The sequence below is a fragment of the Rhinopithecus roxellana genome, chromosome 4 (assembly GCF_007565055.1).
Source record: "Rhinopithecus roxellana isolate Shanxi Qingling chromosome 4, ASM756505v1, whole genome shotgun sequence".
NCBI classification, from domain to species: domain Eukaryota; kingdom Metazoa; phylum Chordata; class Mammalia; order Primates; family Cercopithecidae; genus Rhinopithecus; species Rhinopithecus roxellana.
Window position 1 is genome coordinate 158189010 of NC_044552.1, and position 25643 is coordinate 158214652.

The 25643-nt window shown below is 42.5% G+C and overlaps 3 protein-coding genes and 2 non-coding genes across 7 annotated transcripts in view; 3 read left to right on the forward strand and 2 right to left on the reverse strand.

The window, feature by feature from the left end:
* MRPL18 (mitochondrial ribosomal protein L18) lies at window positions 1–5642 on the reverse strand. 2 transcript variants are annotated; one of them, XM_010368495.2, is made up of 4 exons: window positions 5343–5642; window positions 4856–5042; window positions 913–1144; window positions 1–378 (listed from the first exon to the last, which is right to left on the reverse strand). In XM_010368495.2, the coding sequence occupies exons 1-4, from the start codon at window positions 5389–5391 to the stop codon at window positions 307–309; spliced, it is 540 nt and encodes a 179-aa protein (XP_010366797.1). In that variant the 5' UTR covers window positions 5392–5642; the 3' UTR covers window positions 1–306. The 2 variants fall into 2 exon arrangements, with proteins under 2 accessions (XP_010366797.1, XP_030785313.1); XM_030929453.1 differs by having other exon boundaries at window positions 311–378; window positions 1062–1144.
* Window positions 5642–17754, forward strand: TCP1 (t-complex 1). Its single transcript, XM_010368497.2, has 12 exons — window positions 5642–6567; window positions 7824–7909; window positions 8416–8544; window positions 10244–10341; window positions 10740–10850; window positions 11381–11562; window positions 12151–12277; window positions 15133–15308; window positions 15688–15811; window positions 16164–16356; window positions 16448–16611; window positions 16999–17754. The coding sequence occupies exons 1-12, from the start codon at window positions 6504–6506 to the stop codon at window positions 17213–17215; spliced, it is 1671 nt and encodes a 556-aa protein (XP_010366799.2). The 5' UTR covers window positions 5642–6503; the 3' UTR covers window positions 17216–17754.
* On the forward strand, window positions 10506–10645 carry LOC115897183. Its single transcript, XR_004057112.1, has one exon. It is a non-coding gene; the product is annotated as a small nucleolar RNA SNORA29 (small nucleolar RNA).
* LOC115897179 lies at window positions 15873–16004 on the forward strand. Its single transcript, XR_004057108.1, has one exon. It is a non-coding gene; the product is annotated as a small nucleolar RNA SNORA20 (small nucleolar RNA).
* Window positions 16771–25643, reverse strand: part of ACAT2 (acetyl-CoA acetyltransferase 2) — a 19341-nt gene continuing 10468 nt past the window's right edge. The window contains exons 5-9 of one of the 2 annotated variants that reach the window (XM_030929452.1): window positions 20984–21127; window positions 20022–20144; window positions 18795–18949; window positions 17961–18071; window positions 16771–17596 (exon numbers count right to left, since the gene is read on the reverse strand). In XM_030929452.1, coding sequence (XP_030785312.1) covers window positions 17426–17596; window positions 17961–18071; window positions 18795–18949; window positions 20022–20144; window positions 20984–21127 — 704 coding nt within the window. In that variant the 3' untranslated portion in view covers window positions 16771–17425. The remainder of the gene's footprint in view (window positions 17597–17960; window positions 18072–18794; window positions 18950–20021; window positions 20145–20983; window positions 21128–25643) is intronic. The other variant, XM_010368496.2, reaches the window with a different exon arrangement.

Sequence of the window (25643 nt, forward strand, 5' to 3'; positions counted from 1 at the left end):
TAAGAGTTCATAACATGCCTTTATTTTGTAATTTATAAACAACTTCTGACTTGCCCTTTGAAAGTTAATTATAATTGACGACTGCTTTTCTTAGATGCTTCTGAAGCCCAAGACAGGGGCAGAATGTAGTTCTTGATTTAAAAAAACACAAAGGGGAGGAGGATGACCTTAACTACAAATAATATTCCACTGCAACATTATTGCTGTAAAACTTCCAAGCTGGCTGTTCTTCCAGATGCTCTCTTTTGATGGCTGTAGTGGCTGACAGTTTTATATTTACATGTTCAAAACAATTAATGCTTCCATTTATTCATAGACTCTCCGAGGTTCCCGTAGAACCACACCACCTTCTGTCATGGCACTTTGTAGTTGTTTCATCTGGTTTTGAAGATCAGAAAAAAAAGGAAAAGATTAAGTCAGCAGCACCAGTAGGCTGAAAATACTTTCACTTTCCAAAACACAGAAATAAATTGATTTGTTCTTGCTAACTTCCCAGCCTACAATGGTTTTTCAGAAAGTGATGTTAATAATGACATAATTAAGTAAAAAGAAAATGTAGAGATGTCAAGGTTCAGTAGCACTTCAAAATATTATATGGACAAGATGTCAATATATGAACAGGAAATAGAGTGGCTGACATCATGGACTACAGATTCAGTCACCCTGGGTTTGAAATCCACCATACATTGATTCTGGGCAAGTAAGCCTCAGTTTATTTCTGTATAGAATGAGAATACTAGTCCCTATCCCATGGACTGATGTGAGGATTAAATTAAGTAACACCGTTGAGTACTCACCAAAGGGTCTGACACATGGAAAGTATTTGGTAAGTAAAAACTGTTATCATGTAAGTTATCTAATGCCAAGAATTAACACAATACCTTTTCAATAAGTACATGAAAACAAAAATACCGAGTCTGAGGCTGCCTCCCACGGGGTTGGTTGGTAGACCATGAAGTTGATTCCTGCCTCTAAGCATCTCTGTGCCAGTACTCGTCCTATACTCTCACAAGCCACCACATTTCTGGTACTATAAAGGTGCTTTTTAATAGCCCATTCACGAGTGGATGCCGAAACCACAACCTTGCCATTCTGATGCTCCACAAGTGCTTCTACATGATGCTGAGTCCTTATAACTCGCAACCTAAATGGGGTGAGAAGGTAATAAAATCACAGAAGAATCTGTATCCTAAAGTTACATTAATTCAGGTGAATAAATGACTAAATATTTTTCAACAATCCAGCGTTTGGTTAATTTTTTACTTCAACATATTTAACTTGGATTTTGCTTGGGAAGTGTTTTTCCTCTGCCTTTATGAGAGTATACGCAATAATAACCAACTAAATAGTTCAATTATCATGAAGAAATTTGTTTCTGAAAAGCTGAGTTTTGGCCAGGCGCGGTGGCTCAAGCCTGTAATCCCAGCACTTTGGGAGGCCGAGACGGGCGGATCACGAGGTCAGGAGATCGAGACCATCCTGGCTAACACGGTGAAACCCCGTCTCTACTAAAAAAATACAAAAAACTAGCCGGGCGCAGTGGCGGGCGCCTGTAGTCCCAGCTACTTGGGAGGCTGAGGCAGGAGAATGGCGTGAACCTGGGAGGCGGAGCTTGCAGTGAGCTGAGATCCGGCCACTGCACTCCAGCCTGGGCGACAGAGCAAGACTCTGTCTCAAAAAAAAAAAAAAGAAAAGAAAAGCTGAGTTTTTATTTACAGATCTACTTCAAAAAGAGATTTGAAGAGGCAGACCTAAGTTACTGAACATACACATGATGTGGATATACTTATTCCTTGCTTTTATTTTACAGCTAGTACCAAAATAAATATAAGACGGAGCAAAAATTTAAATGTAAAAACTGAAATCATAACAGTACTAGCAGAAAACATTAGTTTTTTTTATAATCTCAAGGTATGCATATTTAAATATGACCTCAAACCATGTCATATGGCTTTATTTTTCAGAGACAGGGTCTCACTGTCACTCAGTTTGGAGTACAGTAGTGCAACCACCACAGCTCACTATAGCCTCAAACTCCTAGGCTCAAACAACTCTCCTGCGTTAGTCTCCCAAGTAGTTGGCATTACGGGTGCATGCCACTGCACCAAGCTAATTTTTATTTTACTTTGAAGAGACAAGGTCTCACTATGTTACCCAGGCTGGTATCAAACTCCTGGCCTCAAGCGACCCACCCTTCTCAACCTCCCAAAGCACCGGGATTACAGGCATGAGCCACTTGTGTCCAGCCTCATATGGCCTTTTTTTTTTTTTTTTTTGAGACAGGGTCTGTCTCTGTCTCTCAGGCTAGAGAAAAATCACAATCTCTTAAACCAGGAGTCAACGATCTTTTTCCACAAAGTGCCAATAGTAAATATTTTAGGCTTTCTAGGCCACACAGCTTCTGTTGAAACTGTTCAACTCAGCCACTGTAGTGCTAGAATAGCCAAGTGATGTGTAAACAAATGAGAATGGGTATAGCTATGTCCTAAGAAACTGTGTTCTAAGAACTTGTGGGCAATGAAATTTAATTTTCATTTAATTTTCACAAGTCAAAAAATATTATTTTGATTTTAACTTAAAAAAGTAAAAACTATTTTTTAGCTCACAAGCTATCTTTGGCCCATGGGCCATAGTTTGCTGACCAGTCTTAAACCATTTGTTCAATGAAGGGCCTGATTCATTATGTCAAAGGTCATTTCCTACTATAACATTCTGAAATTCTCTGCTTTTAATATTGCGAGTAGGGCAGACAGAGAAAAAATGAGAAAATACATCTCTAGTTATTTAAATGATCCAAATATTAAGTGAAAGTAATACATTGGGCCTGGGCGCAGTGGTTCATGCCTGTAATCACAGCACTTTGGGAGGCTGAGACACGCAGATCTCTTGAGTTCACAAGTTCGAGACCAGCCTGGTACAGTGGTGAAACCCCATCTCTACAAAAAAATACCAAAGAATAATAATAAATAAATAAATGAATTAGCCGGCCATGGTGGTGCGTGCCTGCAATCCCAGATGCTCAGGAGGCTGAGATGGGAGAATCATTTGAGCCTGGGAGGCGGAAGTCACAGTGAGCTGATACTGCACCACGGCACTCCAGCCTGGGTGACACAGCCAGACCTTGTCTCAAACAAAATAAAACAAATTAGCCGGGAGTAGTGGCATGCGCCTGTAGTCCCAGTCACTCAGGAGGCTGAGGTGGGAGGATTGCTTGAGCCCAGGGAAGTCAAGTATGCAGTAAGGAGATATCATACCACTGCATTCTAGCCTGGGCAACAGACCCAGACCCTGTCTCAAAAACAACGAAAAAAGAAAGTAATAGGTTGGGTGTTTCAAAAGATCTTTAGCCTTAAGATCCAGATTATTTAAAAACTGAACTGCCTATCCCTTTCTTGAAAGACTCCCTCCTCTATGAGTAAAAATGTATCACAGCAACTGTAGCACATCATTATCCCCATTCCACTTTCCACTATGAAACTTAACACTTTTGGTGACAGGGATAACTTCTACTTTATCTTTGTATCTCCTGAATCTAACACAATGCTCAGCAACTGATATAGGTACAATGTTTGCTCATTAAATAAATAATATATCACACAGTTATGATTTCCGATTTACTCTTATAACTTTATATAGCCCTTAAAGTCCTTAAGAAATTCTAACAAATCCTCACCAAGGAGATCAGCAGCAGAGAAACCTGATAAACACCTATATGCTGTAGTATAGTGGTAATAACTTAACGTCCTGGCTCTGAGGTCAGTTAGAACATACATGAATCTTAGCTCTGGCACTTATTAATCATGTCTCCCTAAACCTCAATTTCTTTGCTCCTGTAAAATGGGGGAAATAACTGCTTCATGATGTAATTTTAAGGATTAAATGAGAAAATATAAAGCAAGTAGCATAATTCCTGGCAAATATAAGTGTTCATTAAACAACCACCTTTATAACAAAGTATCTCATGTCATGCTAGATTCCTAGCTGGTCTTTCTTCTATTCCTGCTCCCTTAAAAATTTAGTCTTCCAAAAACAGCCAGAATGCTTTTTATTTATTTATTTATTTTATAAAGACAGAATCTTGCCCTGTCGCCCAGGCTGGAGTGCACTCGTGCGATCTCAGCTCTCTGCAACCTCCGCCTCCTGGGTTCAAGTGATTCTCGTGCCTCAGTCACTGGAGTAGCTGGGATTACAGCGTGCACCACCAACCCGTCTAATTTTTGTATTTTTAGTAGTGACGGGGTTTCACCATGTTGGCCAGGCTGGTCTCAAACTCCTGACCTCAGATGATTCGCCTTCCCTGGCTGGCTTCCTAAAGTGCTGGGATTACAGGCGTGAGACACCACGCCCAGTCAGAATGATCTTGCAAAACCAGTTCGGGGTCAAGCTTTAAATCCTCTCGAAGTTTCCCACTACAATGAAAATAAAGTTTAAAGTGCTCATCCTGACTTACAAAGTTAATGATCTGTCGCCTCTTTACCCCTCCATGTTCATCTTAGGCCATTCAACCTCTGCCCACTGAGCTTCAGATCCACAAGCCCTTCAGTTCCTCAAACACCCCAGCAGTTTCCTCTGCTAGGAATGCTCTTTCTGGCAGATGATTCGGCTTCTTTCAGATCTCAGCTTCTTAAATGTCACCTCTTCAGACAAGCCTCAGTAGGTATCCTGTCCGCTACTCTAATATCCTCTTTAAATATCCGCCATCACACCTATTGGTCGTTTGTTCCAGCCCCTCCGCGAACCCTGCCTCTACCCGCCGCATGGCAGCTACCTGGGAGAGTGCCTCGCGCTGAACGAATTAAAATAGTCCGTAGGGTGCAGTGTCCTTCTCTGTCAATCACAAGCAGATTTTAATTACCTGTGCCAGAACTCACGGGAGGGCCACACCGTCCGCCAGCCCCGCTCTTTCCTGGCTACAGATAGAAGCTCCAGGTTCCGGGGGTTCCGATTGGTGAACTCTGGGGCGACAGCTTCATTTTCCACAGGGTGCACTTCAGGTTTCGCCGCCGGCTTGGAGCTGGTTGAGAGGGCTGCGAACCTGCACCCTGGGCAACGGAAACAACCGCACGGGGCTTAAAAATGACGGATACGGACAGCGCACGAACTCGTTCTAACGTCTATCTCCTTTCACACCCCCAGTCTTCAGGCCCGGGGGTACAAAAAATACGTGTGCCCACAGGGTGGAGTCAGCACTGACCCCGTCCTTAACTTCCTACTGAGGTGTTCGCAGTGCTGCGAACTCTATTTCGACCCGGCACGTCGAATACACAATAGAACCCGCACGTTCCAAAGTACTGTGCAGGCCCTGGCGAGTCAGCTAGGCAAAGGGGGGCAAGACTAATTACCAGGGTTCCTGCAAACGGAGAACCCCCAGAACCGCGACCGAAGCGCCATCGCTGAGACGATCTCGGAAAAGCCTTGCCTCTTTTTCCTCACGCACGACTCACTCGCTCGCCGGCCGCAGTCACATGAAGTCAGGGAAAAGCCTTTGGTTGCTGTAGATCCCCAAACTCTCCACGCCAGACGCCCCGACCCGGAAGTAGCGAGTCCCCTGCCACTGAGTGGCCAGGAGGATGATCTGTCATCCGGCACCGCCAATCACTGCTCACGTCGAGGGGCACGCAGGCCCTCGAACCCACCAATCACCTCCTAGCTACGCCCACGACCACGCTTTTTGCTTAAGTCCAGGGTCAAAGGCACCCACGTCACCTAACCATATTTGAGTTGTCTACGAAGGGATTTTGGGCTGTCATTGACTGGTCCACACACACCCCTACTGGGCACCGCGTAGAAATGAGGCAAGGCACGGTGCAGTTTTCTCCTTAAAAAGGGTGGTTGTCTTCCTCCAACCAAAAATTTTCCTGTATGGCCCGCTGGAAAAACTGCCCGGTCCCACCCAGGTTCGCGCCCCTAAACTTATACTCCTGAGGCCTGGAGCAAAGCCGACCGATTTGCCTTACGCTCCCCGAGCAGGGACGAAGAAGACACTAAAGCTAAAACGCAAGACTCGCTCAGAACCTCAACTCTACCTTTGAGAAGGGCCCGCCCCTCCAGTTACACCCCAGCACCAAGCGCCACCCGCCTACAACCTTTCTAGAAGGCACTAGAATGGCCCACTGCGTCTGCGCAAGGTTGTTTGAGGCGAAGGTTCAGCCTCTTTCCAGCGGTCCAAGATCCGACTTCCGTTCTCCGCTTTCGCGCCCTTCCCATCGGCTATCTAATTGGATAAAAATGCCGAGCCCGCCCCTTCCCGGGAGCCTCACTTCCGGCACACTCCCGTTTCTCCCCCTATTGCCCCCGCCTCTTTTTCCTTCCCGCCGTGCCCCGCGGCCGGGCCGGGGCAGCCGGGAAGCGGGTAGGGCGGTGTTACCCAGCAGCTCCTGGGGCATCGCTCGGGTACCCTCCACGCCGTCGCAGCCACTGCTGTGGTCGCCGGTGAGCCGAGGGACCGCGATACTGGTTGCCCGCGGTGTAAGCAGAATTCAACGTGTATCGCTGCCGCGAAGATGGAGGGACCTCTGTCCGTGTTCGGTGACCGCAGCACTGGGGAAGCGATCCGCTCCCAGAACGGTAAGGGAGGGCCGGGCCTGGGTCGGGCTCGCGGACTGGGAGGGCTGAGTCCCATCGCGACCGGACCCCGGCTGACCTCCTCGTGCCTCTCCTTCTTTACCTCTGCAGAAAGGGTCTCGAGGCCCCGCAGCCGGAGCCGGCCCACCCGCCGTTCCCTGGGGCAGGGCGCTGTGGCCCCCTCTTCCCACAGCAGGGAGGAGCTCCGGAGCGCGCAGCAGGGTTTTGAGACCGGCACCGCGTGGGTGTGGTGTCCGGGGCGGTCTTGGAAACGCGCCTCTCGTCGGAAAAGCGGGCCTCCCGGACTTGCACGTGCGGGCCACGCCTCGCATCCCCTTTTGTTTCAGAACGGCCCCCTGAGCGTCCGTGTTAAACGCCGGGTTTCGTTTCAGGACCATTTACCAGAAAAAGCAGGTTCATCCGCGCCTTCGCGGATGAGTCCGGTGCTCTGTGCGCCGGTGGCTGCAGTCGAGGTCCGGCGCCCGGCGTCCAGCTCTATCTGGGTTGATAGCTTCTTACGGTAGAGTTAGCCCAGGAAATGCCACTGGAGTGCAGTTGACCCCAGGAGACGGCAGCGCCAGCTTAGCAGAGCATTTGCTGTCGGGCCTTTGTATACTTGCAGAGCGCACTGTTTCTTGATAGATTCCTTAAGTTTTTTTCGTAAACAAATCTGAAAGCACCTTCCCCGTTGGCTACCGATTTCTCTACTCACAGATAAAGAGAGTTTTAATGAGCAAAAAACCTGCAGAATCTGAAGGAAAAGGCTGGCATAGCTGTACGAAGTGGCAGAGCATGAAATTGTGGTTATTACTTTTTTTTTCTCCCGCCATCAGATTCCACCTCCCCATCAAAGCTGTGCCGAATAGGCTCGCTTTATTTAGGAACAGGGTCCCAGCTGTCGCCCAGACGGGAGTGCCAGCGTAGCTCACTGCAGTCTCCAAGCACAGGCCCGCACCACCACATCCGGCTTTTTTATGTTTTGTAGAAATGGGTTTCGCTGTGTTGCCCAAGGGAGTCTCGAACTCCTGGCATCAAGCTATCCTCCTGCCTCAGCATCTCAGTGTTGGGATTACAGATGTGAGCCACAGTGTCCGCCCCATTTAGATTCCTAGTAGGTGGTTTTTTAATAACGCAGATTTGTAGATGTGGGAAATACAGGGGCTGTTGGATGTCATTTACGTTTAGACTGAAATTACTGTATTTCAGAGTTGTGGATTCTCATTTCTTTTTTATTTGTGTTTTTAATTGATTGTCTACAGTTATGGCTGCAGCTTCGATTGCCAATATTGTAAAAAGTTCTCTTGGTCCTGTTGGCTTGGATAAAATGCTGGTGGATGATATCGGTGTAAGTACATGTTAACTGTTGTGTTAGTTGCCTTAAAGTAAAACTGTTTTCAGTGTTTTGCTATGTTCGTTCTTTGATTTTATCAATTCAGGTACTGGAAGGTGATATTAAAGGTGAATATGTATTATTATTATTATTATTTTTTTTTTTTTGAGACGGAGTCTCGCTCTGTTTGCCCAGGCTGGAGTGCAGTGGCTGGATCTCAGCTCACTGCAAGCTCCGCCTCGCCGGTTCACGCCATTCTTCTGCCTCAGCCTCCCGAGTAGCTGGGACTACAGGCGCCCGCCACCTCGCCCGGCTAGTTTTTTGTATTTTTTAGTAGAAACGGGGTTTCATCATGTTAGCCAGGATGGTCTCGATCTCCTGACCTCGTGATCCGCCCCTCTCGGCCTCCCAAAGTGCTGGGATTACAGGCTTGAGCCACCGCGCCCGGCCGTGAATGTGTATTATAATGGGACTGTGTTGATTTCTATGAGTGGTTCATGTTTTTTCTGCTGATTTCTTAGGATGTAACCATTACTAATGATGGTGCGACCATCCTGAAGTTACTGGAAGTTGAACATCCTGCAGCTAAAGTTCTTTGTGAGCTGGCTGATCTGCAAGACAAAGAAGTTGGAGATGGAACTACATCAGTGGTAGGTAGACTGGCTAAAGAATGATCATTTTTCTAAAAACAACCGACTTTCAGAAAGTTGAAGCCGTAAGTGGGTCATTTGTGCTGTGTCAGAAATAAGTTACATGTTCTGAATGCCCAGAAGATTGAGCAAAAAGAAAAGACAAAAGTAGTTACACATTTAAGAGGGAAAGAAGCTTTTTAGGTACAGATTCAGAAACACAATTTGTAAGTTGGTAGTTGTAGCTTGTTTGTACGGTTTAAGTAGGAAAGAATTTGAGTTCATTTAACATAGCGCCATTGTTTTAAATGTTGGTATTTACGGGTTTTGAGGGCTTATTTTTCCCTTTATGGCAGTGTTCAGACATCACACAGATTTTTTTGTTTCCTCCCGCATCACACCTTGAAACTTGGAAAGCTCTAAAGTTTTGTAATTTGGAGGACAAAATGTTACCAATTTGGGGGAGAAACAATGTTTCTGTGGTTTTTTTTAAGAGACCTTGTGTAGCACAGGGTGCAGTGCTACAGTGCTGTTCATATCTCACTGCAGCCTGGAACTCCTGGGCTCAATCCTCTCGCCTTAGCCTCCCAGAGTGCTTGGGATTGCCGGCATATGCCACCACAACCAAATAATTAAAAACCTTTTTTTTTTCTTTTTTTTCGGTAGAAACAGGGTCTCACTATGTTGCCCAGGCTGGTCTTGAGCTCCTGGCCTCAAGTGATCCTCCCTTCTCAGCCTCTGTAGTGCTGGGATTACAAGCATGAGCTGCTGCACTAAGCCTGTTTTATTTTTTAAATCCTGACAGGTAATCTCAGGAATTCACAGTGGGAGTGTGAGAAATAAATAAATACATCATGATATGACAGTGTGGTCTTTTCGAGTCAGTAAATGTGATATACAGTATAAACTTCATAGATCATCCAGCATGCTGGTATAGTAGAAACACTTGTTTGGTGAGAAAGATGTTAATTCTGGAAAAACAAGAGAGTTTGTGGAGAACATATATTTCTAGATTAAACTTCAGCCATAAAAGAATGGAATCTACTCCTAAAATATGAATGTGATCTTTGTCTAACTTACGATAATGTGACTTAACAAGTGTAGTTTTCTTCCCATAAGAAGCTGACGAGATTTTAAGTCTTTTTAGTTTAAAAGTATTTCTTACTGTTTCATATCAACTTATAAGAACTATCTGTTTTCAATAATAGCCTAATATAGGTCATATGAATAGTCACACACAGTTTAGCTTCCATTGAGCACTCCCTCTAAAGGTAATAGGTGTGTTGTCTTTTACGATTGTATTGCTGAACTAGTTTCTTAGAACGTTTTTCTGGCTCCTACCCAGTTTTGGCCATTTGCATTTATAATACAGTAAGACCTCACTCCACAATGGATTCATGGAAACTGATTTGAAGAGGAAAAACGATGTATAAAACAAGTTTTCCTCCCCTCATCAACGTTACAATAAACAACTGTATTTGAGAAATTGCTGTCTGTTGTTTTGCTTAAAGTGGCAGTTTCCAAGAATTTATGAGTAACATTGAGGACTTCGAGTGTTCTGTAGCGTTCTTCTCCCTTCACCCCCCAGGTTTCTAATAACCAGTTAATTCATTTCACCACTACCATTTTGGTTAATATATGGCCATTGTAGTGTCATTTCATATGTATTGCACATGTTGAATATCCAGCATACTCAGATCAGTGAATGTTTTCTCAACAGGTTATTATTGCTGCAGAACTCCTGAAAAATGCAGATGAATTAGTCAAACAGAAAATTCATCCCACATCAGTTATTAGTGGCTATCGACTTGCTTGCAAGTAAGATTGTTTGCATTCAGAGAAAATTTTTTTAATGTAATAGTTGTAAACTGTTGTCTTAATGTTTTGATTAATAACTAAATTTTAATTTGAAAACATTCAATTTAAATGTTTTAGCATTTAAGTAGTAATGTTTGAAGTTAAAAACTTGGACCGGTATCTTTTTTCCCATTTGACTACCACATTTTCTCCTAATAATAGATTTTAGTGGCTATGCTTATGGGATAGATTAAACTTGCCATGATCTGAAGAGGGAGGGTTTTTTCATGTCCTCCTCCTATATGAAATGGCCGAACAGATATTACTTACGACATTTTGGCTCTGAGTTAAGCATGATGAATGCAAAGAGTTTGAGTAGTGACTTTATAAGCGTTTTTCTCCCCCACACTTTTAAACAGGGAAGCAGTGCGTTATATCAATGAAAACCTAATTGTTAACACAGATGAACTGGGAAGAGATTGCCTGATTAATGCTGCTAAGACATCCATGTCTTCCAAAATCATTGGAATGTATCCTTGTGGTTGTCAGATAAAATTTAGGCTTTTTAAAACGTAAGACTTTGAGATGGGCATGGTGGTGTGTGCCTGTAGTGCCAGCTACTAAGGAGGCTGAGGCAGGAGGATAAATTGAACCCAGGAGTTTCAGTCCAATGTCGGCAACGTAGCAAGACCCTGTCTGGGGAGTGGGGGTGTGTGTGTGTGTGCGCGCACGCGCTTGTGGTAGCAGCAATATCAATTTTGTGCAGTAAAATTTTAAATACCAATTTTATGGAAATTGATATCAATAGGGAGGAGTAATGCTGTATTGAAATTGCCTGTTGCCTTCCCTGCTTTTTTAGGGTGAAAAGGTAATAAAAAGCATGTGTAAAAGTGATCAGAATTGCAGATAGTGATAATGTTGTAACACTTTGGTAACGTAATGCTTGCTTCTTTAATAGGTTAGATTACTAAAAGGAAGTCCCTTCAAATTATCTTTGATTTTTCACTTGTGTACCCTTTGTCCATTCCAAGCCTGTTACCGTCCTTAACTTTTGGCTTAGAAATGGTGATTTCTTTGCTAACATGGTAGTAGATGCTGTACTTGCTATTAAATACACAGACACAAGAGGCCAGCCACGCTATCCAGTCAATTCTGTTAATATTTTGAAAGCCCATGGGAGAAGTCAAATGGAGAGCATGCTCATCAGTGGCTATGCACTCAACTGTGTGGTGGGATCCCAGGGTAAGGTTTGGGATTTGGTTTGTAGAATGAGATTGCTACAGATGAAAACTATTTTTTTTTTCTTCTTCGGCGGGACGCAGTGCTTCGTACCTGTAATCCCAGCACTTTGGGAGGCCGAGGCAGGTGGATCATGAGGTCGGGAGTTTGAGACCAGCCTGTCCGATGCGGTGAAACCCCATCTCTACTAAAAAATACAAAAATCAGCCAGGCATAGTGGCGCGTGTCTGTAGTCCCAGCTACTCCGGAGGCTGAGGCAGGAAAATCACTTGAACCTGGGAGGCGGAGATTGCAGTAAGCCAAGATCACGCCACTGCACTCTAGCCTGGGCCACAGAGTGAGACTCCGTCTCAAAAAAAAACTAACTTGTGGATTATGTGCAGTACATCTTTTTGTAATTTAAAGCACATATAACATGTTAGAAGGAATGTGAATTAAAAGAAATTACGTGCATGTAATGCCATAAAGTTTTTCTAAGATAAAGTGTAATTATAGTCTAAATTTGTGTATTTACATACAATCGACTATGGGTGCTCTTTATTATGCTTTTAAGGATAGACGTATTAACTTAAATCTTATGTTCAATTGTAGGCATGCCCAAGAGAATCGTAAATGCGAAAATTGCTTGCCTTGATTTTAGCCTGCAAAAAACAAAAATGAAGCTTGGTGTACAGGTGGTCATTACAGACCCTGAAAAACTGGACCAAATTAGACAGAGGTATGTTGAGAGATTATTTTTGGGCTTTTGAGTGTGAGTGTCTTGGAGGACTTGAACATTTTTAGCCAAGTCAAACTATTTTACTTAAAATTCCAGAAAATTAGCCTGGTGGTGTTTTTAGAGGGATTTGGGGTTATACAACCTATATGAAAATTGCCTTTTTGTGGAATTTTGATTGTATGAATCTGTTAGTATTAAAGATATAAAAGACAGGAATCTAATTTCCTCAAAGCAGTACAGAACTCAGCAGTGTGGTATTGACTGTAGCCTACTGTTTGCTAGATACTGGAGGTACAGGTGGTATTAGTGGTTGAAGAGCTAATGGTGGAGGTAGTGTGACCACTGCTATAGATTTGACTGCCTAATAGTCACTTAAAACAATAAATTGTTTAGGCTGGGCACAGTGGCTCATGCCTGTAATCACAACACTTTGAGAGGCTGAGGTGGGAAGAACCTGAAGCCCAGGAGGTCGAGGCTGCAGTGAGCTGTGATTGGACCACTGCACTCCAACCTGGGTGACAGCGAGACCCTGTCTAAACAAACAAACAAACAAAAAAACAATGAATAGTTAAACAGTAGTTAAACCAAACCTATAAGAAAGCTTTGCCAAGGGTAAGAAATGTGCTCTCATCTTTTAAATCAATCTGCATGGGTATTCTTTTTTCCTTCCTTCCTGATACAACAGTGTCCTCTCTGCCATCAAAGCCAGTCGCTCTACACTAAGTGTTCTCGATTCTGTTTCCTTCTGCTCTAGAGCCTTGTCTTTGATTCTTTCATACCTACTAATTATGCTCTTTCCTGGGATCTTCTTGTGGCTCTTTTGTCCTTCAAGCTTCTTCGCACATCCTCCTGCTGTAGGTGCTCCCTGTCCTACATCCTTACAGCCAGATGTCATGAGTGATTTACTATACAAAACTTTTCTGGTGCCTCTCATCCCTTTTCAGCCCTGTTCTCCATTTGAGGCACTGCATGTTAAGGTCTCTAGTGTGAAATTCGGAAGATATTTTAAGCCTTCCTCTTACTTGACCTTTAGCAACCCTTTGATTACGTCCCTCTCGAAATGCTTTGTGACACTGCTGTGTCTGGGCCACCATCTCACAATATTCTCCAGGATAGCCCCTTGTTCCCATGACTTCATATATTATCTCTCTATGCTAGAGACTCTTTGAGCTGTTTATCTGAGCTCCAAACTCACATACCTCTATCTAATAGAATGCTTTTCAAGTATCTCAAAGTAAACATGTCTAAAACTGAACTTGTGATAATACCGCAAGTCTGCTCTTGACCATTTTAGTGATGGGGACTTCTCCACACAGGCAGGAAACTAGGAAATGTCTTTAACTCCTCCTTTTTACCAACACCTTTTCTCCTAATCTGTCACCAACACCACTTGATTTCTACCTCCAAATTAAATTTACCTACTTTTCATTTTCTTGCCTAGACTGTTGTAGAAACACACCCAAGCTAGTCTCTTAGAGAAACTTTTCTTTCTTCTTCAATCTAAATTATATTCTTTTGTAACTTCCTGTATTTTATCTTCCTGGGGCTTACTACAGTTTTTACTGTGAGTTTATACAACTTATGAATTGTAAGCTCTAATGGTAGAGACAGAATGATTCCATTGGCATCGTAGCCCCCTCCTTAGTACAGTGTATAGCACACAGACTTGTTCAGTAGACAAGCTGCCTTTGAGGTTGATCTGTAATTCATTTTGCTTTAAAAATTATTCGAATGATCTATTCACATGGCTTCACTCATACTGTCTCTTCAAATCTGTATCTCCCATAGTTTGTGGTTTCCATGATGTAAGTGACTACCTCCTGGGAGCTTCCTCTGAGTAACAACAGAGACTTCAAACTTAATCTTGTCCCAAACTGAACTGATTTCCCATCCTGCCCCCTGAACTGTTGCTATTTATTTTACTCCAGGAGTCACCCAAGCCATAAAGTTTTTGACTTCTGTTTAGGTTGTCTTGTCAGCTTATATTTCATGTTACCATCTCCTTGTCTTAAGCCATTCAGTGCAATTTCCACATTGATATCAGGGAATCCTTTTGAAAACGCAGATAACATTATACTAGTCTTGCTTAAAAATATTAAGCTTCTTAGTATCTACCTTCTTTTGTGCTTCCAACTCTGGACTCCTGGTTTTTTGTTTTGTTTTGTTTTGTTTTGTTTTGTGTTTTGAGAAGTTGTTTTGCGCTTGTTGCCCAGGCTGGAGTGCAGTGGCGCAATCTCAGCTCACTGCGACCTCCGCCTCCTGGGTTTAAGTGATTATCCTGCCTCAGTCTCCTGAGTATCTGAGATTACAGGCGCCCGCCACCAGGCCCGACTAATTTTTTGTATTTTTAGTAGAGACTGTTTAATTATGTTGGCCAGGCTGGTCTCGAACTCCTGACCTCAGGTGATCTGCCCACTTCAGCCTCCCAAAGTGCTGGGATTACAGGCCACTGCGCTCGGCCTGGACTCCTCTTGACCTCATTAGCTGCCTCCTAGGCTAAATTTATGTCTTATGTGCTTGTAGTCTCTGCACACCACTTCAGTGACGCTTGCCCTGGAGTGTGATTGGTAATCCCTCTCCCCACTAGATCCTTGAAGGCAGGCAGGACCTGTGTTCCCTGTTTTACCATAGTTCTCGATTAGTAATTCAAATTCAGGTTGGGGAGAGCTAAGTGGTAATTTTTAATTCCTTTAACTTTTCCATGAATTGGACTAATTTAAATTCTGGTCAGAGATAACAAAGGTTAATACAATTTAATCTATGATTATCTTGTGATAAATACTTAATGGAAGTTAAAGCTAAATTATTTTTAAAAATCACAGAAGGTAATTCTGGGTTACGAAAATACTTTGCAGAGAATCAGATATCACCAAGGAGAGAATTCAGAAGATCCTGGCGACTGGTGCCAATGTTATTCTAACCACTGGTGGAATTGATGATATGTGTCTGAAGTATTTTGTGGAGGCTGGTGCTATGGCAGTTAGAAGAGTTTTAAAAAGGGACCTTAAACGCATTGCGAAAGCTTCTGGAGGTATGTCTTGTGCTGGCTGTCACATAAAAGACTTTCATTATACCTGACCCCAACAAAGGTCTTTTTACATTGGAATATTGATAGGAAACAGCTTCCAAAACGTTTATATTCTCTTAATGCTTTGTGCTGCCAACACATTTATAGAGCCATTTTTCATGTAACTAGAGAAATTCATTAAGTTTGTTGGAAATTCATGAATGAATTTATTCATTTCAAAAATGACATCGTTCTCTCTTAGGATAAAAGGAGTTAGTGTGTGCTGCCTAACTAAATTCTGAACTTGTAATATAGCACTTTTATCACAAATGCTACTGAGTCTAAAGGATATTAAAATCACGAAAGATCAATACTTACAGATCCCTTGTAACTCTCTTAATAGCAACTATTCTGTCAACCCTGGCCAATTTGGAAGGTGAAGAAACTTTTGAAGCTGCAATGTTGGGACAGGCAGAAGAAGTGGTACAGGAGAGAATTTGTGATGATGAGCTGATCTTAATCAAAAAGTAAGAGCTACTTTCTAAAATTGTAAAGTTACACAGATTTTGTTAAGTAAAAGTAGGTTTTCTTCCCATTTATTTGCTGCTTGTAGTCTCATAGTGATATGAGCAGTTATACGCGTGGGATAAAATAACATTGGGCCACTGTAAATCGAGATGAAGTAACCATTTTCATCTCTTCTGCATGGACTAGACATTGTTTCTGTATAGTGTATCTAAATATCCTGAGTAGGCAGGACTTAAGGGCACTTTATGTAGACTTATTAAAATGCCATTTTTTGGAGAAATTGATGGTCTTGGCAAAAAAAAAAAAAAATTTAAAAAATGCTGTTATAAGAATTTCATTTTTTTTGAACAGCACTAAGGCTCGTACATCTGCATCGATTATCTTACGTGGGGCAAATGATTTCATGTGTGATGAGATGGAGCGCTCTTTACATGATGCACTTTGTGTAGTGAAGAGAGTTTTGGAGTCAAAATCCGTGGTTCCCGGTGGAGGTGCTGTAGAAGCAGCCCTTTCCATATACCTTGAAAACTATGCAACCAGCATGGTAAGAACAGTTATTCCTTGTCTTAGAGTAGGTAAGGGGCTTTAATTTTTTTTCCCTTTTGTGAAGTCACCTAACTGTCCTTTTTTCCTAGGGGTCTCGGGAACAGCTTGCTATTGCAGAGTTTGCAAGATCACTTCTTGTTATTCCCAATACACTAGCAGTTAATGCTGCCCAGGACTCCACAGATCTTGTTGCAAAATTAAGAGCTTTTCATAATGAGGCTCAGGTTAACCCAGAACGTAAAAATCTAAAATGGTAAGCATACAGTTTCCCTCTCTTTTTAGACATCTTTTTAGCCCTTTGTTAACCTCCGCGAAACAGTTTCCATTAAAAAGGATAGTAGTCAGTTACATGTCAGCAAACATAAATAACAGACTTGTCAACTACTTAACATGAAAAACTTCACAGCAAGCATTTGTTGTTAGTCACTGTAATTCAAGGGATAATGACTAATTATTAGCACTGGTGTGCCTTAGTTAACAACTCTGATTGCTAATCTCTCCTTCTTTGGGTAGAAAGACACCTACAAGATCTCTAGTCTGACTTAAAAATCAAGCTTAATACTTGAATGAAATGCTGGAGTTAATGGGTCACCTAATTAAGTTGTAAGCGGCCATTTTAATAGTTCTTTCTTAATTGCAGGATTGGTCTTGATTTGAGCAATGGTAAACCTCGAGACAACAAACAAGCAGGGGTGTTTGAACCAACCATAGTTAAAGTTAAGAGTTTGAAATTTGCAACAGAAGCTGCAATTACCATTCTTCGAATTGATGATCTTATTAAATTACATCCAGAAAGTAAAGATGATAAACATGGAAGTTATGAAGATGCTGTTCACTCTGGAGCCCTTAATGATTGATCTGATGTCTCTTTTATTTATAACAATGTTAAATGCAAGTGTCTTGTACCTTGAGTTAAGTATTACACATTAAAGTACAACAAGCTGTAAATTTGGGTTTTTGTGATGTAGGAAATGGTTTCCATCTGTTTTGGTCCTTGATTTCGCATATAACAACCTAGTACTTTCTTAGTTTAAAAATAAATTGAGGTTGTTCAAAGTTGAAGCAGTTCATCCTCTCTGAACACACATTGCTATTCCCATCCCACCCCCAATGCACAGGGCCGCAACACCACGACTTCCGCCTGTTCTCTCCAGTGTATGTAACAGGGTCACAAGAATTCGACAGCCAGATGCTCCAAGAGGGTGGCCCAAGGCTATAGCGCCTCCTTCAATGTTGACCTAAGGAGGAGAAAAGATTTAGATTGTTTATTCTTCTGTGGACACAGTTTAAAATCCTAAACTTGTCTTTCCTCTTAATGCATCAGCATGCTACCCTTTCAAACTCAAATTTTCATTTGAACTGCTTAGGAATAAATTTACACCTTTGTGAAAATTCATCCCTGCCTATGTTACCTCATTCCTTTTATGCCAAGTAAGCTGTCTTTTTTTTTTTTAAACCATGGGAAGTAACAAAATACATGAACTCAGTCCTAGTAACTAGTATTTCTTTATTACCCACATGGCCAACACCTGGAAGATAGTATCTTAAAATGGCATTGTGAAATTCACTGGTAAGCACTCAGGGTTACTTGTGCATCTTTACCTTCTCTGGGTTTAATCCAAGTTCTTTAACTATTGCAACAGAGAGGGCTGCAAAGGCTTCATTGATTTCAAATACATCAACATCCTCCAGTGACCAACCTGCTTTTGTAACCTAGAAGACAGATTCATAGAAAGGATGTCTAAAACTTGGGTGGAAAGGCTAAAACATTCTTTGTCAACATAAATACGAAATATGCTGCATGATACTGATCTCTTAAATTGCTACTTTCGTTTGTTCTTATGTTAATACAGTGACATTCTCACACATTTTTGCCTTAGTGATACCCATTCCATCCAAAAGGTTAAGGATGTGATCTAAAAGATCCCTTAGAAATTCTAAATTCTTAAATTTTGAACCAGTAGCATCTGTTATGTGTATCTAAGGGTAATGTAACAGAATCAGTTCCCTTAAAAAGCATATGATCTAAATGCTCTCAGTGGCTGGGGGGTATTGGCTCACACCTGAAATCTCAACACTTGGGGAGCCTAAGGCCAGAGGATCACTAGAACTGAGAAGTTCAAAACTAGCCTGGGCAACATAGTGAGACCTTGTCTCTACAAAATTAAGAAGTTAGACATGGTGGTGCACCTGTAGTTCGAGGTAACTTGGGAAGCTGAGGCCGGAGGAATATTTGAGCCCAGGAGTTTTGAGTCTGCAGTGAGCTATGATGGTGCCACTGCACTCCAGCCTGGACAACAGAGCAAGACCTTGTGTCAAAAATAGGAATGCTCTTGGTTACTCTTCTGGTAGGGAAAGACTAAAGGTAACTACGTGAATAAGCTCATTTAAGAACAGGAAGACAAATTTCATAAAGGGGAACAGGGTTATACTCACAGCTTGCTTTATGGCTGGAATTGGTCCTATTCCCATAATGGAAGGCTCCACACCCACTTGGGACCAGGAAACTATCTGTGCTAAAGGTGTAAGCCCACGTTTATCAGCTTCTGACTTCTTCATAAGAACCACAGCTGCAGCACCATCATTCATTCCTGTAAAATATAAGCGACTTGATTTCTACAGTGCTTATTCACCTCAGTTACATATCTGTGTCTTCTTTACCACCTGAAGACATGAGTTAAATCGTTTTACCTGTTGGCTAAGGCATTTACTGTAATGAACAGACTTTATACATAGAAATCATGTTTGGCAATATAGTGACCACAAAACTTGCCAACTAGAGAAAGTGGTAGGATTATAGTAGGGCTGGGCGTGGTGGCTCACGCCTGTTATCCCAGCACTTTGGGAGGTGGAGGAGAATGGATCACCCGAGGTCAGGAATTTGAGACCAGCCTGGCCAATATGGTGAAACCTGTCTCTACTGAAAATAGAAAAATTAGCCAGTGTGGTGGCATGCGCCTGTAGTCCCAGCCACTCAGGAGGCTGAGACAGGAGAATTGCTTGATCCTGGGAGGCCGATGTTGCAGTGAGCTAAGATTGCGCAACTGCACTCCAGCCTGGGCGACAGAGCGAGACTCCATCTCAAAAAAAAAAAAAAAAAAAAAAAAAAAAAAAATTATAAAAATTAAAAAATAAAAAAAAAAAGATTACAGCAGTTGGGAAGGAGGGACCTCTGACAGGAAATGGAACAATAAGCCTGGGCCTCACAAGGAAGTATTGGGAGTTTCTGGTACTGGAAAAATACAAAGGTAGATAAACTTAAGTTCCCTAATTTACTTCTTCATTTGTAAGTCTAGTTGGGATGTCAAGAAACCAAATTAATTCTTTCAGTATAGGTTAGGTCAATGATCAAATACAGAGAAATGACATGTTTCCTTAAACTGTTTTAAGAATAATTTTGTATCTATGAGTTGGGTGTGGTGGCTCATGCCTGTAGTCCCCCAGCTACTTGGGAGGTTAAGGCAGGGGCTCACTTGAGCCCAGCCAGGAGTTTGAGACTGCGAGTGAGCAAAGATCATATCGCTGCACTCCAGCCTGGCTGGCAGAGTGAGTCCCTGTCTCAAAAAACAGTACTTTTGTATATAAATAGAAAAATATTCACTTGGTAGACCTTATAGACCATAGTATTCCCCCAGATGAAGTATTTCCTTCAGAAAATCTAACCTGAAGCATTGGCTGGGGTGACGGTTCCCGTTCCATCAGTAAGAAAGTAAGGCTTTAGCTTGGACATGGCTTCTATGTTGCTCCCATGGCGAGGAAACTCATCTGTTTTAACTTCAATAAGACCTAAACAAAGGAAAACCAATTACTCAAGATTAGTCCAGGGACAGAAGTGTGTTGGGAATGGTGGGTTTCTCTGACATTAAACATGAGGATTCATATTTAGCAGAAAAGTTGTAATATATAACCACTTTGATTACAACAGGAGGAAAGTACACACAAGAATTATTGTACATGAAAACAATGTATGAGTATGTCCTTATGAGACACCTGTGTTTTCCAAATCCATAGGCCTTCCTGAGGAAAGTAGCTACCAGGGACCTGTTTGTGCCAAATTCTGCTATGGTTTGGGTCATAGTACTTGACTGGTTACAAGTGAGTGGATCAGGGAGTCTCAAAGTCAATCCTGCACTGCTGGCTGGACATAAGAGATGTCAGTTATCAATAAGGGAGCTTGATGGAAGCACTCTGTATTAGAAAATAGCAAGTGACCCCAAAAGATCCACCCTTTAGAAATGGGAAAGGGAGATCACACAGAAGCGGCGAGAAGTAATGGGTGTCCACTTCTGAGGAGGTTGAGCCTATATACAGGAAACAGGTCAGCTGGTGCCTCCTAACAACCATAAGCCAGTGCTCCAGTTTCTCATGAAACCTGCTGTATGTGCACATCAGTCGTGGACACTCTGGAACCAAGGGTGCCTGAGTGCTGACATAGTTCCCACATTACCATGTCCTGTAAACCCAGCATACCCCCTCCCCACATTCATGTATCCAGGACATATCTTTGCAACCTGAAAAATATAACTAAGATATAATTTCTAAAGATTCCTATGTATTACTCTTTTAGATGTTACTCTTACCTATAAATAGATTGATGTTTAATTAAACCATTATGATATACTCACCTTTTCTAGATGACACCAAAACTGGTACAATCTCTTTGTCAAAATGGCCAGCTTTCTGTGCATTCTCTGTCCTATTCTGGGACAGAACTGCAACCTTGTCCTGATCTTCTCTACTCACTTGCCATTTTTTGGCTACATTTTCAGCTGGGAAAGGAGAAAAACAGCAAAAAACCAACATTTTTATGAACTGGCATTTGATAGCTCAAGTTATCCACATTTGACCAAGCATTGACTGACCACACATACTAGCAGGCTCATGGTGGCCTGTGCAATGCTCTGTGTGGGGTGGCCCTGCCTGCCACCAACAGTGGGTTTAGAAGTGTTGCAGAGACTCTCAGGAGTCATACTTCTCTCCTTCCCTTTCTTCTTTTTTTTTTTTTTTTTTGAGACGGAGTCTCGCTCTGTCGCCCAGGCTGGAGTGCAGTGGCCGGATCTCAGCTCACTGCAAGCCCCGCCTCCCGGGTTTACACCGTTCTCCTGCCTCAGCCTCCCGAGTAGCTGGGACTACAGGCGCCCGCCACCTCGCCCAGCTAGTTTTTTGTATTTTTTAGTAGAGACAGGGTTTCACCGTGTTAACCAGGATGGTCTCGATCTCCTGACCTCGTGATCCACCCGTCTCGGCCTCCCAAAGTGCTGGGATTGCAGGCTTGAGCCACCGCGTCCGGCCCTTCCCTTTCTATATAATCGTAAACTTACAGACATTTCCTTCACCTAGAGTCACCACATATATTTCCCCTCCATTTGCTTTAACATTTTCTTTCTGAACCATTTGAGAGAAAGTTGGAAATACAATGCCTTTTTACTCTTAAATTTTAATTTCAGTGTGTACTTCCCCAAAACAAGGCCACTTTTTTACATAAGCACAGTTACAAAACTCAGGAAATTGGGCGAAGTGTGGCGGGTCACACCTGCAATCCCAGCACTTTGAGAGGCTGAGGCAGTAGGATCACTTGAGCCCAGGAGTTTGACCAGCCTGGGCATGGTGAGACTCTGTCTCCATTAAAAATAAACTTATCTGGGCACGGTGTGTGTGCCATGTAGCTAGCAGTCCTAGCTGCTTGGGAGGCTAAGGCAGGAGGATCACTTGGGCCTAGGAGTTCAAAGCTGCAGCAAGCCATGATCGCGCCTCTGCACTCCAGCCTGGGTGACCCTGTCTCACAAAACAAAACAAAAATCAGGAAATTTAACATGAATCAAACACTATTATCTAATCTTTGGTCCACATTCAAATTTCACCTATTATCCCAGTAATGTCCTTCTAGCTCCTTTATTTGTTCAGTCCAGGAGCCAATAAAGAAGCATGCATTGTACTCAACTACCAATCTCTCTAATTTGCTTTTATCTGTAACAGTTCTTCAGACTATGCTTCCTAAGCTTGATATTTTTGAAGAACATGGGCCAGTTCTTTTGTTAAGGATATCAACTTTGATTTGTCTGATGTTTCCTCAGGATTAGATTAAGATTCTGCCAAAAGGGAGGTATACCACTGAATGATAGTATGCTTTTTCTCAGTGAATCTTTTTTTTTTTTTTTTTTTTGAGATGGAGTCTCGCTCTGTCGCCCAGGCTAGAGTACAGTGGTGCAATCTCCACTCACTCCAAGCTCCGCCTCCCGGGTTCATGCCATTCTCCTGCCTCAGCCTCCCGAGTAGCTGGGACTACAGGCGCCCGCCACCAGGCCTGGCTAATTTTTTGTGTTTTTAGTAGAGAACAGGGTTTCACCGTATTAGCCAGGATGGTCTCGATCTCCTGACCTTGTGATCCGCCCGTCTCAGCCTCCCAAAGTGCTGGGATTACAGGCTTGAGCCACGGCGCCCGGCCTTCTCAGTGAATCTTATTAGGACACAAATGACAATCAGTTTATCCCAGGTGATGTCATCTTTGATCACTTGGTTAAAACGGTTTGGTATTCACCAGGTTTCTAGCTTTTAAAGGTTCCATTTTTTCATTTATAAGCAATCAATAATTTATGGGAGGCTCTTTTTAGATTATCAAAATATATTCTTCCCCATCATATTTTCACCCACTAGTTTTAGCATTCATTCATGATTTTCTAACTCCAACATTCCTTCTATTGGTAAGGTATTAATTGCATTTTACCATAAAGAAAAGCTTTTCCTTTTCTCCCATTTATTCAGTTATTTATATCAGGATGGACTCATACATTTTCATTTTATTGAATAAGTTATAACTCATTACTATCATTACTTACTTTGATGATGAAATTGTTCAGAACTTGGGCAGTTATAACCCATTAGTATCATTACTTACTTGCATGCTCAAATTGTTCAAAATTTGGGCAGTTATAACCCATTACTATCATTACTGACTTTGATGCTCACATTGTTCAAAATTCCACTACAGGAAGGTGGAAGCCCTGTAGGCTGCCTCCTGTGTACTTTTGACATGCCCCTCAGCATGTCCTTAATTTTTTAGCATTTTTTCCCCAGCCTTGGAAAATTTGGTCATTTCTCCAAACACCCTTAGTTCCTTTTAGTGGAGAGATGTATTTAGAAGACCTGGGTGTCAGGACTGCTTGTTGTGACCAGTTTGTCATTGTTGCTAGGTCTCTTCAGTAGAAACTTCCATATGTGTAATTTATAATTTTACATATGCACACACACTCACCTTGAGTTCATACTGCATTTTGAGTTCTCCAAAATGCAACCTCACACCACAAGCTACATACATTCTTCTCTCTTTCCGTATCTGTAACTCTCTTCTACAAATGTGAGAATTGCTCAGGTGTGGTGGGTCACACCTGTACTCCCAGCACTTTGGGAGGCTGAGGCGGGAGGATTCCTTGAGCTCAGGAGTTTGAGGCCAGCCTGGGCAACACGGTGAAACCCTATTTCTACAAAAAGTACAAAAAATTAGCCAGGCATGGTGGTGCACACCTGTGGTCTCAGCTACTCAGGAGGCTGAGGTGGCTCAGGGGGTTGCAGTGAGCCAAGATTGAGCCACTGCACTTCAATCTGGGTGACACAGTGAGACCCCTGTCTCCACCAAAAAATTAAAAAGTTATTGCTTTGCTTTCCAAGTCTTGTCTTTACTTACCAAGCTATTCTTCCTCTTTTTTTTTTTTTTTGGATGAGGACTCACTATGTTGACCAAGCTGGAGTGTAGCAGCTACTAACAGGCAAAATCATAGTATACTACACAACCTCAAACTGCTGGCCTCAAGTGATCCTCCCACCACAGCCTCCCTAGTAGCTGGGACTATAGGCACCTGCCACTGCACCCTATAAAAGCTATTCTCTTACATACACTTCTAGAAGCTTTATAGCTTTTGCTTTTACTTTTAAATCCATGATTTATCTCAAATTAACTTGTATATATGGCGAGGGAGGGATCTAGGTTCATCTTTCCCATGTGAGTAATCTGTTGTGTTCCAGCACCATTTGTTGAAAAGACTTCAATTTCTCCATTTCATTCCACTGATGCCTTTGTTGAAAACGAGCATAAGTCTGGGTCTGTTTCTGAACTTTGTTCTCTTTCTCTGTCCTTATGCCAAAACCACGCTGTCTTATCTACCACAGCTTTATAGGCAATGTTAAAATCAGAACGTGTAAGTGCTATTTTCTGACTTCAAAATTGTTTTGGCTATTCTGAGTGCTTTGCATTTTAAAAATACACTATTTACTTATTTATTTAGAGATGGAGTTTCACTCTTGTTGCTCAGGCTGGAATGCTATGGTGCAGTATCTTGGCTCACTGCAACCTCTACCTCCCAGGTTCAAGCAAGTCTCCTGCCTCGGCCTCCAGAGTAGCTGGGATTACAGGCGCCTGCCACCAACACCTGACTAATTTTGTATTTTTAGTAGAGACGGGGTTTCACCATGTTGGCCAGGCTAGTTTTGAACTCCTGGCCTCAAGTGATCCACCTGTCTTGGCCTCCCAAAGTGCTAGAATTACAGGCATGAGCCACCGCGCCTGGCCTTATACATTTTAGAATCAGTTTTTAATTTCTAAGAAAAAGTCTGCTGCAATTATGATGGGATTACAATGGGACAATAATTATGTGCATATTTTTAAGTGACCGCCTATGGGTTACAATATGGATCCTTAACTTATAACCATCTACTTAGACTCAATTCTGTCCCATTTCACATAAAAATTTAAGGACCATATGAAAGTGCAGCTCCATTGTTCCCTCATCTCCCCTCTGTCCCTCCCTCTGTCCCTTTCTCCCTTCCTTCTTTCCCTCCCTCCCTCTCTCCCTCCCTCCTTTCCTCCCTTCCTTCTCTCTCTCTCTCTCTCTTTCAAAAGAGATAGGGCCTCTCACTCTCTCACATAGGCTGGAGTTCAGTGGTGCAATCATAGCTCAGTGCAGCCTCGAACTCCCAGGTTCAAGCAATCCTCCCACTTCAGCCTCCAAGTAGTTAGGACTACAGACACAAACCACCATGCCAGGACTTAATTTATTTTATTTTATTTTTAGTAGAGATGAGGTCTCGCTATGTTGCCCAGGCTGGTCTTCAACTCCTGGCCTCAAGCAATCCTCCTGCCTCGGCTGCCCAAAATGCTGGGATTACAGGCATGAGCCAACACACCTGCCTACCCACCCCATTCCTTACCTCTATTATATCCATATATGTTGTAAATATTATGTTTTTTACTTTAATTAGCCACATCTTTTTTTTTTTTTTTTTTTTTTTTTT